The sequence below is a fragment of the Entamoeba dispar genome, genomic scaffold (assembly GCF_000209125.1).
Source record: "Entamoeba dispar SAW760 scf_1105229462351 genomic scaffold, whole genome shotgun sequence".
Classification (NCBI taxonomy): Eukaryota; Evosea; order Mastigamoebida; family Endamoebidae; genus Entamoeba; species Entamoeba dispar.
Window position 1 is genome coordinate 46,197 of NW_001855149.1, and position 13,029 is coordinate 59,225.

Consider the following 13,029-nt stretch of genomic DNA (forward strand, 5'->3'; position numbering starts at 1 on the left):
TATTGGTGAAGGTGTTCATGTAAGAGCAGAATTTAGTAAAAAAAATATGATGCTTGTTGGTGTTGGTTTAGGATTTTATCTTGAAGTTTCTATTAACGAAGCAAAAGAAATTGCACAAAAACAAATTGAAAGACTTGAAATGGAAATACAACATGACCTTCTTGAGTTAGCAAAGAGAAAAGCAACATTAACACTAACAAATCAAGGAAAACAACTATTAGAAAAAGGATTTTAATTAATTTTTATTGTTTTTTTTGTATTTTATTTAAATTTGTTAAATATATCAAAAAATAATCTCTTTATACTTTTTTATTGTTTTTTTATTTAAAAATATAAAGGAAAATTAAAAGTAAACTTCTTTTGTAATTTTTATATTTGAATTCAAAGCAATAACATCTAAAGATCCACAACTACAACACAAATATTATCTTTGCTTCCTTCTTTGTATGCTTGATTCCTAATTGTTTGTGCACGAATTTCAATTGGTTGACCATTAATCATTATATCACGAATTTCAAGATTAGTTAATGCATCAGTTACACCATCACTCATTACACAAATAGAAATGATATCTTCTTTTGACAGTACTTTAGTAGTTGGAATAGACGTCATAGGAGGATGAAGTGATCTATCACCAATACTTCTAGTTACCATAATTTGTCCATTAACACGTTTAGTACCAAACAAATTCATTACCACACCACCATTTTTAACAATCATCTCTTCTTCTTTTGGGTCAGTAGCTTTGTGATCGTAAGTAATTTTTTCAATACTTTTATCTTTTCTAATTACATAAGCAGGAGAATCACCACAATTGCCAACTTCAATACTATTTTGTTTAACAGCAACAACAGTAGCAGTACAACCTGCAGTTGTTTCTTTTGAAACAAGATCATTTAATGATTGGAATGTATCAGTAATATTTCCATGACATGAACCGTATACTTGTTTTAATTTATTTCTACATAGTGTAGCTGCTTCATGCCCATTATGACCATCAAAAACTGCAAAAAGATCAGCGCCTTCAATATTTGTAGCAACACAAATACGATCTTCATTATAATTTCTTCTTCCAGAAGTATGAGCTACAGCTGAAGTATATTGAGTAGAAGTTTCATAAACAGAGAGCTAAAAATGAGTATTTAATAATTTAATATTAACACTTTTATAAATAACAAACATCTGAACAGTTAAGGTCTTCATCATCACTGTCATATTCAGTATGGTCAATGTTATTATCAGCTAATAACTGTGCTGTTTTTCCTTTTTCAATAAGAATTGTACTACTTTTTCTTGGTAAATGAACTTTAGCCTTTTCAGCTTGTTGACGAATAAATTCTTCTTCTGAAGAATCAGTTGAATCATCATAGTCATCAAAATTATTATTGGAAGAGGAGCCTTCAGAAGACATTAAAATGAACTGAAATTATTTAATCTTTTTGAAACAATTTTTTAAGAGTCTTTTTTCTCTTTTTGTATTAATTTTTAAAACTATATAAATAGTTTTTCCTTTAATTCTGATGAGAATTTCATATTTAATTATATAATTACTATCTTAAATTATCATTATTGTATAAAAAACATATTTTTATTTTATTTTATTTTATTTTTTTTAAACTCTTTAATTGAATTGGATTCTCTTTTTAAAAGTATTATAAATTCATTCTTTTATCTTAATAACACAACTAACGTGCCTTCAACAGAACTTTTCTTATTTGTTGTGATCGTTTGATTTAAAAGTCTTCGTTGATTTTTCTCTGACATTCTTCATTTTTATAGAAACAATGTTATAACAAAAAAAAAATAAAAAGATTATTAGTAACGACTATACAATAAACCTTTTTGAATCTTTTGTGTTGATTCTAGAATTAAATAAAGTGTAATTTGTTTTAAATAATATGTACAGAAATACTATAATCATTTAGAATTAAACTTATTATAGTTAACAAAGAAATTAATATTTCGTAGGTGTAAGTTGTTTTATAACATAAAGCCAGAGTATAATAAATTATTTTTGATAGAAATGTATTATGAAAAAAAACATAAAAGTTGTAAAGTAGTAATAAGAGATTAAACTTATAAAAAACTTTTTATGGAATTTGTATGAAAGTCAATAAGAAAGAGAAGTGATAGATTTACAGTAATTTAATTTTAAGAAAATAATTTAGAGTGGAATGATTTACAAATTTGATTTAAATTATTATTCTAATATTTTTTAAATCAAAAAAAAACAAAAAAAAAATAAAGGCTTTATAAATAAATTAATTGTTTATTTTGAATACATTTTAATTATTTGATGAACTTCTCTTAGTTGTTTTAATGAGATATGTGATAAGTCAATTTCAATATCAGACTCTTTTGTATTATAATTTAAATATGTTAAAATTTCAACTAATCCTTTTTCTTGGGTATTATTTAATTCTCTTATGATATATTCTACCCAATATTCACGTTCTTTTTTACCATTACAATCTGTCATTCCTAATAAATCGTCAATACTAACAGTATTAATTTTTCTCATATTTGTTAATACAGTAGTATATGTTGTAAATACTTTTCTCAAATATTCATCTAAAGCTTTTCTATCAGTTTTTCGTTTTTGTACTTCTATATCACAGACTGGATAATTCAGACTATTTAAATAATTGATAATTCGTTTTTGAATATCACTTAATGATTGGTGATGTGTCATTGTTGAATTTATAGCAAGTTCTTTAAATAAAATAAATTTATCTTCATAACTTATTTCTTTCTTTGAAAAGAAATGAAAAAGTTTAGTACTAATGATACAAAACTCTTCTTCTACATTTTTGAATGATATATCTTTTTCATAAATATCAGTAAATAAAAGTTTTATCGATGGAAACAATTCAATTAAACTGTCTATATAGATATATTTTCGTTGGCTCTCCATAAAATAAATTATTTGAGTTGTTTATTATAGAGTTTGTTAAGCATTTCAGTGATATCCTTGCTATTTTTTCTAAGACTTCGGACAAACAAATTACCTTATTCAAAATTACATTTGTTTTTCAAGCAATGAATATTCCTTCAAATTCACTCTTTCTCTTTTCCTTTATTCTTTTTTTACTGATTCATTACCAAATGAAAACCAATTTTCGTTTGTCTTTTTTTAAAAAATGATGATGTGTAAACATTTTATTCTCTTTAATAACCAATTAAATTTTATTTATTTTTAAATAAATAAAATAATTCTCTAAAAAAAAAAAAGATTTTATGTTTATTGAAAGATTTAAAAAACAAACCAAACCACTTCTCTTCATTTTACTTTTTAAAAAGTAAAGAGTAGTAAATTGAAGGAATGGTTAAAAATTAATTTAGATCAATTATTAATTGATTTACAATTTCAACTGCTTTAACCATTGACTCTACAACTGCAAACTCTCTTCTTGAATGGAAATTTATACCTCCTGAAAAGAAATTAATTGATTCTATTCCTTTTTCACATAACCAACAACTATCAAAACCACCTCTAAATGGTTTTTTAATTGGAGTAACGCCAGATTTTTTCATTGCATTTATTAAATTATCTTCTAAAACTTTACAATCATAAAATGTTTGAATATTAGAATACATTCTTTTCATTTCAATACTTACTTTAACAGGATATTCACTCTCTATAGTTTTTCCATTTTCATTCATTATTTGGACAAAGTGTTGTAATTCTTTTTCATCAAAAGACCGTAGAATAAAATAACTACTTGCTTTTGTTTCATTTGCTTTACTTGAAGTACATAAGACAAATCCTTCTTTGTCTTTTGTTAGTGATGGATGGTTTATTGGTTTCAATTCTAAATAACGTAATAATGCATTAGGACAACATGTTCCTTCAATTTGAATAAAACAATTTATCGCATTGAAATTTTCTGTTGAATACGTCCCTAATTCATTACCATCTAAAGAATAAGCTTTTTTTGCTTGGACTTTGTCAATATCTAAATGAGTTATACTTCTTCCTATTTCTTCATCAGGAGTAAAAACTATTACTACAGGAACTTCTTTATTTTTGTACATTTCACAAATTGTCATGAGTATAGCAACAGCGCATTTGTCATCTGCACCAAGTAATGTATCACCACTAGAAGTTATTATTTTTTTTCCTTGGTATTTCTTTAATTCTTTAGCTGTTAATACTATGTTATTTAAAGGTAAATGAATGTCTTCCATTCCAACAACATGAATAAGTGGTTTAACGTTTTTACCAGGAGCTTCATTTGAAGTATCTACATGACCAAAAAATGCTAGTTTTGGAGAATTAGAAAGATATGCAAAAAGATGACCAGTTGGTGTTAATTCATTTTTAATTCCCATTTCATTTAATTCTTTCTGAAGGTATTTTTCAAATTCAATTTGAGTAGGAGTAGATGGAATAGAATTAGACATTGGGTTACTAGTTGTTTCAAATTGAGTGTATTTAATAAATCTTTGGACAACTACTTCCTCAATATTCATTATTTAATTTATGAAGATAAACTTTATAAAAATAAATTAAAAAAAATTCATTTTATACTATAGAAGCTCCTCCATCAACAAGTAATGCTGTTCCTGTTATAAATGAAGCTAAATTACTTCCTAAGAAAAGAACAGCATTTGCAATGTCATTTACTTCTCCTACTCTTTGTAGTGGAATGTCAATGGAATGATGCATTGAATCAATTAATTCTTTCTTAAGGCTTTTGTCATGTGCCATCTCTTCACCAAATCTACGTTCTAACTCTTCATCTGAAGTCCATCTTTCAACAAATGTATCACCTGGACAAACTGCATTAATACGAATATTTGGTGCATATTGAAGTGCCATCATTTTAGTGATATGTATAACTGCAGCTTTACTATCACTATACCCAAAATATTGAGGATCAGCTTTAATAGAAACATCACTACCAATATTTACTACAGCACCATGACTTTGTTCAAGTAAATTATGAAAATGTTTTGTCATTTGCCAAACACTTTTTACATTTGTTTGATAGAGTAAATCAAATGTTTCTTCAGTTAGTTCATCACAAGTGTCATAAGTAACTATTCCAGCATTATTAACAAGAAGATCTAATCTATTATATTTTTCTTGAACAATATAAACTAATGAATCATACTCTTTGAAATTAGTGACATCAAATGGAATAAAATCTATTTGTCCAAAATGTTTATTATTTAATTCATGTGCAATGGCTTCACCTAATTCTTTTCTCCTTCCAATAAAAATGACATTACACTTTTGTTCAGTAAGTTGACGTACAATAGCCTCCCCAATTCCAGATGTTCCTCCAGTAATCAATGCAACCTTTCCTTCAAAATTCATCACTAACTAATATTACTTAGTTCATTTAAAAAATAGTAAAGAATAAAATGACAGGTACAAGTCAATTAAGTATTTCTATCTCTTATTTAGTAGATGTAAACTAAAGAATAGACAACAGTCCACACAAAAATAAATGACTAATATTCATAAGTTCAGTTTTATTGTTATAATATTAATAACAAACCATAACAAATGGGAAAAATGCTTCTAACAACACATCATAACTACTCTCAAACAAATCTTTTATTGACGGTAATACTCTTAAATAAAGTAAAGTTGATATCAATGAATACATCACCATCATAAAAATAAACCCTTGAATATGAACAAGTCCTAGTGCTCCACTCACAATTCCACATCCAATAGCTGCAATTACTTTACAACAATAAATTGTGTCTTTATTTTTTTGAATGAGTATAGGTGAAAGAGAAGGAATAGTATTAGACATACTTGGTATTTCCTTTTTTAAAGTTCTTTTTTATTTTTTTTTTCTTTTAAAACACAATTTAAAAAATATGTTTTTTTTATTATTAGAGGTTTTATATTTTCATATTGTTATTTCTTCAATATTAACTCTCAAAAAATTCAGAGTCTTTTGTAGTCTGAATACTTGTAAATTTAAACCATAAACATAGTAAAAAGGTACAAGGGTGTAAGAGTAAATAAATAATAAACTTTTATTTGTTGAGTATTTTATTGATGAAATAAAAATAAAATTCTGGTAAAATGAACAAAAAGAGTGAGAACAAAATAAGCTTAATTATTATACACTAATGCATTTTATTTCCATTTAAGTAATGAAACAATAACACTAACATTATCTTTGGACCCTTTTTCTAATGCATCTAATGCAATATTCTCTGCAATTACTGTTGGGGTTTTATTTAATTTAATACCAGTAGTTACCCAATCAACAACATCATCATAATTTAATGTTTCATAAATACCATCACATGATATTACAAATGCTTTATCTTTTTTTGTCATTTCATAAACTTTTACATGTGGAGTAGAAATTACAGCTCCTCTTCCTCCTTTATATTGCTTATCACCCAAAGATCTTGAGACAGCTAAACTGCCATATACTCTTCCACCATAAACAGGAACACCAAGACTTGTAATCCTTTTCTTTTCGTCTGGTAATTTTGCTTTGTGTTGAACTGATAATATTTCATATTGTTTTCCTTCAGAAATAATTAATACCTCTGAATCACCAACATTTGCACAAATTAAAAACCGACCAATTATCAAAACAACTGCTGCTGTACATCCTGAATTATCATAAACAGTGTCGCATAATATTTTATCACTTTTACTGAAAATTTCATTCATCATTTCTTCATACATTTTCTTCTTCATCAATTCACTTTTCATAAGTTCTTCTTCAACAACACTTATTGCAGCTTGTGAAGTCCCACTTCCTCCGTGCCCATCAAATACTGCATAAAATCCAAATTTTATTTTATCTTTTTTCATTTTATCTTTAACAATTTCAGTGTCTTCATTTGTTGGTCGTTTACCTTGTAAAGAAATCATTCCAGTAATACATTTAACCTTTTTATTTTCTTTGAATTGATAGTTAAAAACTTTAAATGATTCTTTTCCTTCACTAACACTTATTTTTTCGTTTTTTAATTTTGCCTCTTTTTCTATAATTGGATAAATTGCACGTGGAATTTTTAGTAATGAATTTGGATCAGGAATATTAGAAACTATAATACCTACTTCCCCTGTCATGAATGGTTTACTAAATTTAAATTGTTGTTTAATAAAATTGATTTCACTAATACTACCATCATATTCAGGAAAACAATTTTTTAATGGGTATTTCTTTATTAATTCATCAAAGTGTTTCTTTATAAGGAATATGTACATTCCTTTACTTTCAAAGGGATGTTCAGTTGTTGTTGTTATTCGTTTCAATGTAGCAATAACTCTAAGTAAACAATTTCCTTCTGGTCCAACAAAACAATAATTATCAAGTAAGACAGGTATAATTATTATAGAAGGATTTCCAAGTTGAATTTGATTCATATCTAGTGTTGGAGGTGGATTCCATGTAGATAAATAAATATTAACATCATTATGAACAAATTGTGACATTTGAATTGGACTTATTGGAGGACAATAGTACAAATCATTTATTGTAGGAATGTATTCAACTGATAAAAATTTAGACATATGAGGAATTAAAAATGATAAGAAATGAATATCATCATGATATGGAGGACAATTATATTTTTGAATAATTGGATTAAACCAAATGTCTTGTATTAGAGTCATTAGTTCTTTCCAAGCAGGGTCCATTTTAATATCAATTGAAGTGTGTAATCGTTGCATGACTTTAGAACTTTCAAGAACTTTTATTAAAGGAGTGATATCAAATGGAATGAGTTCATTGTTTTCTTTTACGTCTTCTACAATCTCTACTAGTCTAATGATCCCTTGAATACAATGACTAACAACATGTCTTCTAAAATCAATAGTATTTAATTTAATCTCCTTTTCACCTTTTCCAACAAAATCAAATGCTTGGAAAAATTGATGAATTCCATGATGAGACGGTCCAGTAATGTAAATATGAAGCTCTTTATTTGGTGTTTTCATAATGACTTGAGTTAATTTAAAAATAATATTTTTAGTTTTATCGATTTTCTTCTCTTTTAATTTATTTCCTTTTCTTATAATGTTTTATATAACAATAATATGAAAACAACAAATCAATTTATTTGCATTTTGTTTGCACGAATGCATTCTTAATCATGGCGTGATTCTTATCCATTGATTTGTAATGTTTTTCGAAGTGATATAAACTAGATTTTACTGCTTTAGAAACTTTCTTATTAGCAACAGTAGATATGTGTTTTCTTAATTGAATAATACGTTCCAATTTAGATTGAACTCTTCTGGCTTTGTGATTAAATCTTCTGACTATCTTTTTGCAAAGTTTGTGGAATTTTTGACACTTTCTTATATTAAAAACTTTTCTTGATTGACTTTTAAATTGTTGATAGAATTCTCTTGGTTTATTTCTGTATTGTCTTCTTAAATCTTTCATCAATTGTCTTAAATGTCTTCTGACAGTTTTTCCTGCAACTCTTCTTTGTCTTCTTAATCTCTTTCTTTGGGTTCTTCTAATTTTTCTAATTGAACGAATTTGTTCAGCTAAAGCTCTACGAATTTCAGCAGCTTGTTTTCTTAATACAACTAATTGTTTCATCATTCCTTTCTTTTCATTAATTGGTTTATTTGCCATTGTTCTTTCTATTTTTCGAATCATTTTAACTGTTTGTTTTAATTGGGTGTATAAAGCTCTAACATTATTTTGATGTTTACGACTATACTTTTCAAACCATCTACCATTAATAAAACGATGGACTCTATGATTTACAAAACGGTCTTCTGCATTAACGGCAAGTAATACACAAAAAATTAATAACACCTTCATCATGATTATAAAAATATAATTTTTTTTAGTTTTAAGTTCTTTTTTATAGTTCTTGCCCAATTTTATTTTATTTTTATAAAGACATTAGACAATAAAAAGAAACTAATAGTAACTAATTATCTCTTTCAATATCTTCAATAACTTGTTTATACCAATTCAATTTATGACTATACCTTTTTTGTTCCATTCTGTTTGTTTTTGGTAATGATCTAAATAAAAATGTTCCTGAATATGTTTCTACAGTTAAGTCTTTTGATAAAAGAAGAAATTCCTGGGACATTTCCATTAATTTAATATTTAGTTCATTATCTGAAGGTAATTTGTTTTTTCCAAATTCAATAAGTTGATTGAGATTTATATTAACTTCTTTTAGATATCTAGAAATCTCATTCCAGTCAGTGTTTAGTTTTAGAATCTGATTTACAAAATGATGAAGTTGTTTAGTAATATTTTTAATTGACTTGACTACAGTTTCTGTATTGTTGGGACTATTGTTCTCTTGTATAACACTTAGGTCGATGCTTAGTCTTCTTTGATTCTTTTTCATTCTAACTTTAGTTGAATTAATAAATCTCTTAGAATCGTTCAAAGTTCTCTGAGGGTCTGTCTCAATAATTAGTCTGAAATATTTGATGATATCATTGGATTTGTTAAGGACTTTAATAGACTGAGATATGAGATAACTTTTGTTCGATGAGGTATTAGTAATAGTTTCTAAAGATGCTAATTTTTGTTTTAATGTACTTATCTCCGCAATTTTTTTTGAGCATAACTCTGAGAATTCTTCTTGTTGAAATTTTGTTGGACTTATTTTTTCTCTAGGGGTTGTTGGTTCTGATTGAATAGAATATTTTTTAAATAAGATTTTGTTCATTATCATTATTTCTTTATTTGGATTAGAATAGGTTAATAGATAGTTGATGAACCAGTCTTTTAGTTCTTTCTTAAATTGTTTCAGTATATAAGATTCATTTGAATGAAAATTAGTAACTGTTTTATGAGTATAATTAAATGATGGAAATGGTGGTAAATCTTTAGTTGATAAAACTAAGAATATAAACGGAGAACGAGAAAATTGGTTAATCAGAAAATTAAGTCGGTAATAGAGATATTTTAATCGTTCAATAAGAAGTAGATTGAATTCAGAATCTTTATTCATTTCATAAAGGTTACACATAATCAAAGAACATAATTTAAATAATGAAATACCATCAAGAATCAACAAAGGAATGATTGTTATTTTGATTTGATTAATGTTATTTTGCATATCAGATAATGAAATAAGAAGCAAATCAGATGCAACAAATAGTTTCATCAAAAGTGAAACTTGTTCAACAAAAGAATTTAAAAGATTTGTTGTTGGAATAACCTTTCTATTGACCTCTTTTAAACAATGTAATAACTTTATTTGTGTCATAAGGTATTTAGTGTAATTAGCAATAAAGAGTGAGAGACCTCTTTTATCGTCTTTACATTCCCAGAATAATGAAGACAATCTCATACTTTTTATAGTTGAAGAAAGATCAAGTGAATCAAAATCAACGAAACTATTTCTGATTATGTAATGACATAGTAATAATGTTTTAATAACTACATTTTTGTGGTGACTTTGGAGTGATTCGTTAATACAATTAAAAATAGCTCTAGTGTATGTCAGGTAACACCTCTTTTGTAATAATTGATTTATTAGTTGTGGAGAAGGAAGTTCTGATTGATGAATGATTATATCCCATAACCAGTGAATATTATTTTCTCTAACTATTTCACTCATTTATCCTTTTCTCATTGAGGTTGAATCATTTTTGAATGAGTGTCTTTTCCTTTTAAAGTGTCAATTTTTTCATATCAATTTAATTTTTAAAAAAAGAACTTGAAAAATTAAACAAAGAAAGATTATTTTGTACATCTTCTTAGGTGTTTCATTTTCTTTGTTTGAAAAGTAAGTTAGAAGTACTAGATACCTCTCTTAAGAAAGATGTTAAGAAAGCGCTTAAGTACTTTATATGATGTTCTTTAATATTTTGGTAGTGATTACACTTAATTTTAAAAATATATTAAAAATATAAATGTACTTCATTAAAGTATAAAATATACTGAAAGTAGAAATACATTAAGTATAAACAATTTCTAATTTAAATAGTATTTATGAGTTACAGTTTCTTTCTTTTATTGGTTTTTCAAATGTTTTTATTCTATATTTTCATTGTAAACTTCTTTTTTTGAATTAACAAATTTATTTTGGATAAAAGTTTGAAGAAAAAAAACTTAGTTAATAAATAAGATAGAGTATTGTTAAATTTTAGTGATTGTTTAAACATTATAATGTGTACTTGCTTTGGTTTGGCTCTTCTTATAGAATGATTGTACACATAAAATTAATACGATTAATACATAAATCAAAATTATTTTTGTTAAATTCATATAATAAAAAGAATTAAGAAATTATTCAATTTAAAATAAAACAAGTAGAAGAACAATATTATTAAAAGTAAGTGTTAAGTACAAACAAAATATTGTTTAATTTTTGGTTTTATGATAGTTTTAAGGTTGATAGAATAATTATTGAAAGTAATTTTTAAATAACAAATTTAAATATGGAATTTTTTTATAAAAATTAAAAATAAAAAATAAAAAAAAGGAAAATTCTTCTTTCTCAATCATGCAAGACCTTATGAACGCTCTTCAAGCAAATGGTAATGAAACTATAGACAGAATAAGAAAAATAGAAGAGCGACTAGATTTTCAACAACAAACAATTGAAAAATTAACATTAGAGAATAGAAATCTTCATCATCTTTTATTTTCAATTATTAAAACAAGATTACTTGAAATTGATGATGTTTATGATGATGACATTGATTCACAGTACATAGAAAAAATGATTGGTGATAGAAATCAAAGTCTTTCTATGTTTGGTATTTCTAGTTTTAATTATATTAATGAAGTAAGAAAAGTAGATAAACCACTTAAACCAATAACACCAGAAATACTTATTGCATGTTATAAACTAACAGAAAATGAAAGTGAAAAAACAAGTATTTTATGTGCAATTTCAAAAAATACAAAACTCGAATATTCAACTTCATTATGTGATATTCTTGTTTCACATATTGGAGACTCTAATGAAATAAATGAAGACTTAGCAATAGATGCTTTTTGTTCAATGAAATGTAAATATAAAAATGAACAATTAATTCTTAATTTATGTCAATGTTTAATTGAAACACCAAATGATAATCTAACAAAGAAAATGAAATTAGCATATTTAATATTAAGATATTCTGAAATAGAAGATCATTGTATAAGAAAAGCAATGTTTACATCAGGAATTATTGAATATATTTGTGAAGATTATTTATCACTTCAACAATGTGGAAGTCTTGGAGTATTACTTTTAGTAATTAAAAATTTATTGGATGATCAAAGTTATACTGATTTTATTCCTTTTGAATGTGTAGAAGCTATCATTCATTCTCCTTTATGGTATGAAGATTTTCAAGACAATCAATGGAAACAATTAACTCATTTTGAGCCTTTTTCATTATTAAAAAATATTTGTTCGTCTCCTATTCAAAGAAATGTTATTAGTAGAAGTGGATTACTTGAAGATATTTTTGAACACATTGATGTAGATAATAAGGACTGTCTTCTAACTTTATTAGAACTAAATAAAATTTCTCCTCAAGACGTTGTTGACTATACTGAAATTATAAAAGAGGCAATGGAAGACCATCAAGAAGATAAAGAGTATCTTCAAATAGCAACTCATCTTCTTTGTGCAATTGCATTATCTCAATCTTCATCTTCAAGACAATCTCATTTTGAAACTCAAAAATAATACTAAAATTAAATTTCAAGTTTAAAAATACTTTCTTCTAATTAAATTTAATCTAATTTTATTCTATTTATTATTCTTTTAAATTCCTTATTAAATTAAACTATTTAATATTAAAACAAATATATCAGTGTTTTAAATTATTCACTTTATTTTTTCTTTGAAGTAGAGATAATAAATATTTTAGATTGTTTGTCTTTAATAAACTCCACATTTAAGGAAAAGTTAGAGATTTATTATTTTTGAATTTGCACCAATCACTGAATAAAACTATTTTAATTAATTCAAAAATGACTCAAAAAAAAAAAAATAATATGTGTCATAGTACTTTATTGGTCAAACTAATATCAAATTTTAATTTTGTAAAAGTGATATTTTATATGGTAATGTTGTAAACTTTTGTAGTTCTTTATTTAATAACAT

The 13,029-nt window shown here is 25.5% G+C and overlaps 6 protein-coding genes across 6 annotated transcripts, besides 15 other annotated features; all 6 read right to left on the reverse strand.

The window, feature by feature from the left end:
- Positions 1–228: 228 nt before the first annotated feature.
- Positions 229–337: a sequence feature (AT_rich).
- A 59-nt stretch (positions 338–396) lies between these two features.
- EDI_016620 (protein phosphatase 2C, putative) lies at positions 397–1,411 on the reverse strand (the record flags this gene model as incomplete). Its single annotated transcript, XM_001739707.1, has 2 exons — positions 397–1,128; positions 1,181–1,411. The coding sequence occupies 2 exons, from the start codon at positions 1,409–1,411 to the stop codon at positions 397–399; spliced, it is 963 nt and encodes a 320-aa protein (XP_001739759.1).
- Positions 1,140–1,175: a sequence feature (AT_rich).
- Positions 1,412–1,531: 120 nt separating the features above from the next.
- Positions 1,532–1,581: a sequence feature (AT_rich).
- A 5-nt stretch (positions 1,582–1,586) lies between these two features.
- Positions 1,587–1,615: a microsatellite.
- Positions 1,616–2,190: 575 nt separating this feature from the next.
- Positions 2,191–2,295: a sequence feature (AT_rich).
- On the reverse strand, positions 2,270–2,692 carry EDI_016630 (uncharacterized protein; the record flags this gene model as incomplete). Its single annotated transcript, XM_001739708.1, has 1 exon — positions 2,270–2,692. One exon carries the CDS (start codon positions 2,690–2,692, stop codon positions 2,270–2,272), a length of 423 nt encoding a protein of 140 aa, XP_001739760.1.
- Positions 2,693–3,177: 485 nt separating this feature from the next.
- Positions 3,178–3,261: a sequence feature (AT_rich).
- A 72-nt stretch (positions 3,262–3,333) lies between these two features.
- On the reverse strand, positions 3,334–4,473 carry EDI_016640 (peptidase T, putative; the record flags this gene model as incomplete). Its single annotated transcript, XM_001739709.1, has 1 exon — positions 3,334–4,473. The coding sequence occupies one exon, from the start codon at positions 4,471–4,473 to the stop codon at positions 3,334–3,336; it is 1,140 nt and encodes a 379-aa protein (XP_001739761.1).
- Positions 4,472–4,530: a sequence feature (AT_rich).
- On the reverse strand, positions 4,526–5,771 carry EDI_016650 (uncharacterized protein; the record flags this gene model as incomplete). Its single annotated transcript, XM_001739710.1, has 2 exons — positions 4,526–5,329; positions 5,508–5,771. The coding sequence occupies 2 exons, from the start codon at positions 5,769–5,771 to the stop codon at positions 4,526–4,528; spliced, it is 1,068 nt and encodes a 355-aa protein (XP_001739762.1).
- Positions 5,772–5,797: 26 nt separating this feature from the next.
- Positions 5,798–5,856: a sequence feature (AT_rich).
- Positions 5,857–6,103: 247 nt separating this feature from the next.
- EDI_016660 (protein phosphatase 1L, putative) lies at positions 6,104–7,930 on the reverse strand (the record flags this gene model as incomplete). Its single annotated transcript, XM_001739711.1, has 1 exon — positions 6,104–7,930. The coding sequence occupies one exon, from the start codon at positions 7,928–7,930 to the stop codon at positions 6,104–6,106; it is 1,827 nt and encodes a 608-aa protein (XP_001739763.1).
- Positions 7,931–7,941: 11 nt separating this feature from the next.
- Positions 7,942–7,964: a sequence feature (AT_rich).
- An 84-nt stretch (positions 7,965–8,048) lies between these two features.
- On the reverse strand, positions 8,049–8,774 carry EDI_016670 (uncharacterized protein; the record flags this gene model as incomplete). Its single annotated transcript, XM_001739712.1, has 1 exon — positions 8,049–8,774. The coding sequence occupies one exon, from the start codon at positions 8,772–8,774 to the stop codon at positions 8,049–8,051; it is 726 nt and encodes a 241-aa protein (XP_001739764.1).
- Position 8,775: 1 nt separating this feature from the next.
- Positions 8,776–8,799: a sequence feature (AT_rich).
- Positions 8,800–8,829: 30 nt separating this feature from the next.
- Positions 8,830–8,851: a sequence feature (AT_rich).
- A 1,957-nt stretch (positions 8,852–10,808) lies between these two features.
- Positions 10,809–10,839: a sequence feature (AT_rich).
- A 315-nt stretch (positions 10,840–11,154) lies between these two features.
- Positions 11,155–11,233: a sequence feature (AT_rich).
- Positions 11,234–11,325: 92 nt separating this feature from the next.
- Positions 11,326–11,408: a sequence feature (AT_rich).
- Positions 11,409–12,601: 1,193 nt separating this feature from the next.
- Positions 12,602–12,734: a sequence feature (AT_rich).
- Positions 12,735–13,029: the final 295 nt, after the last annotated feature.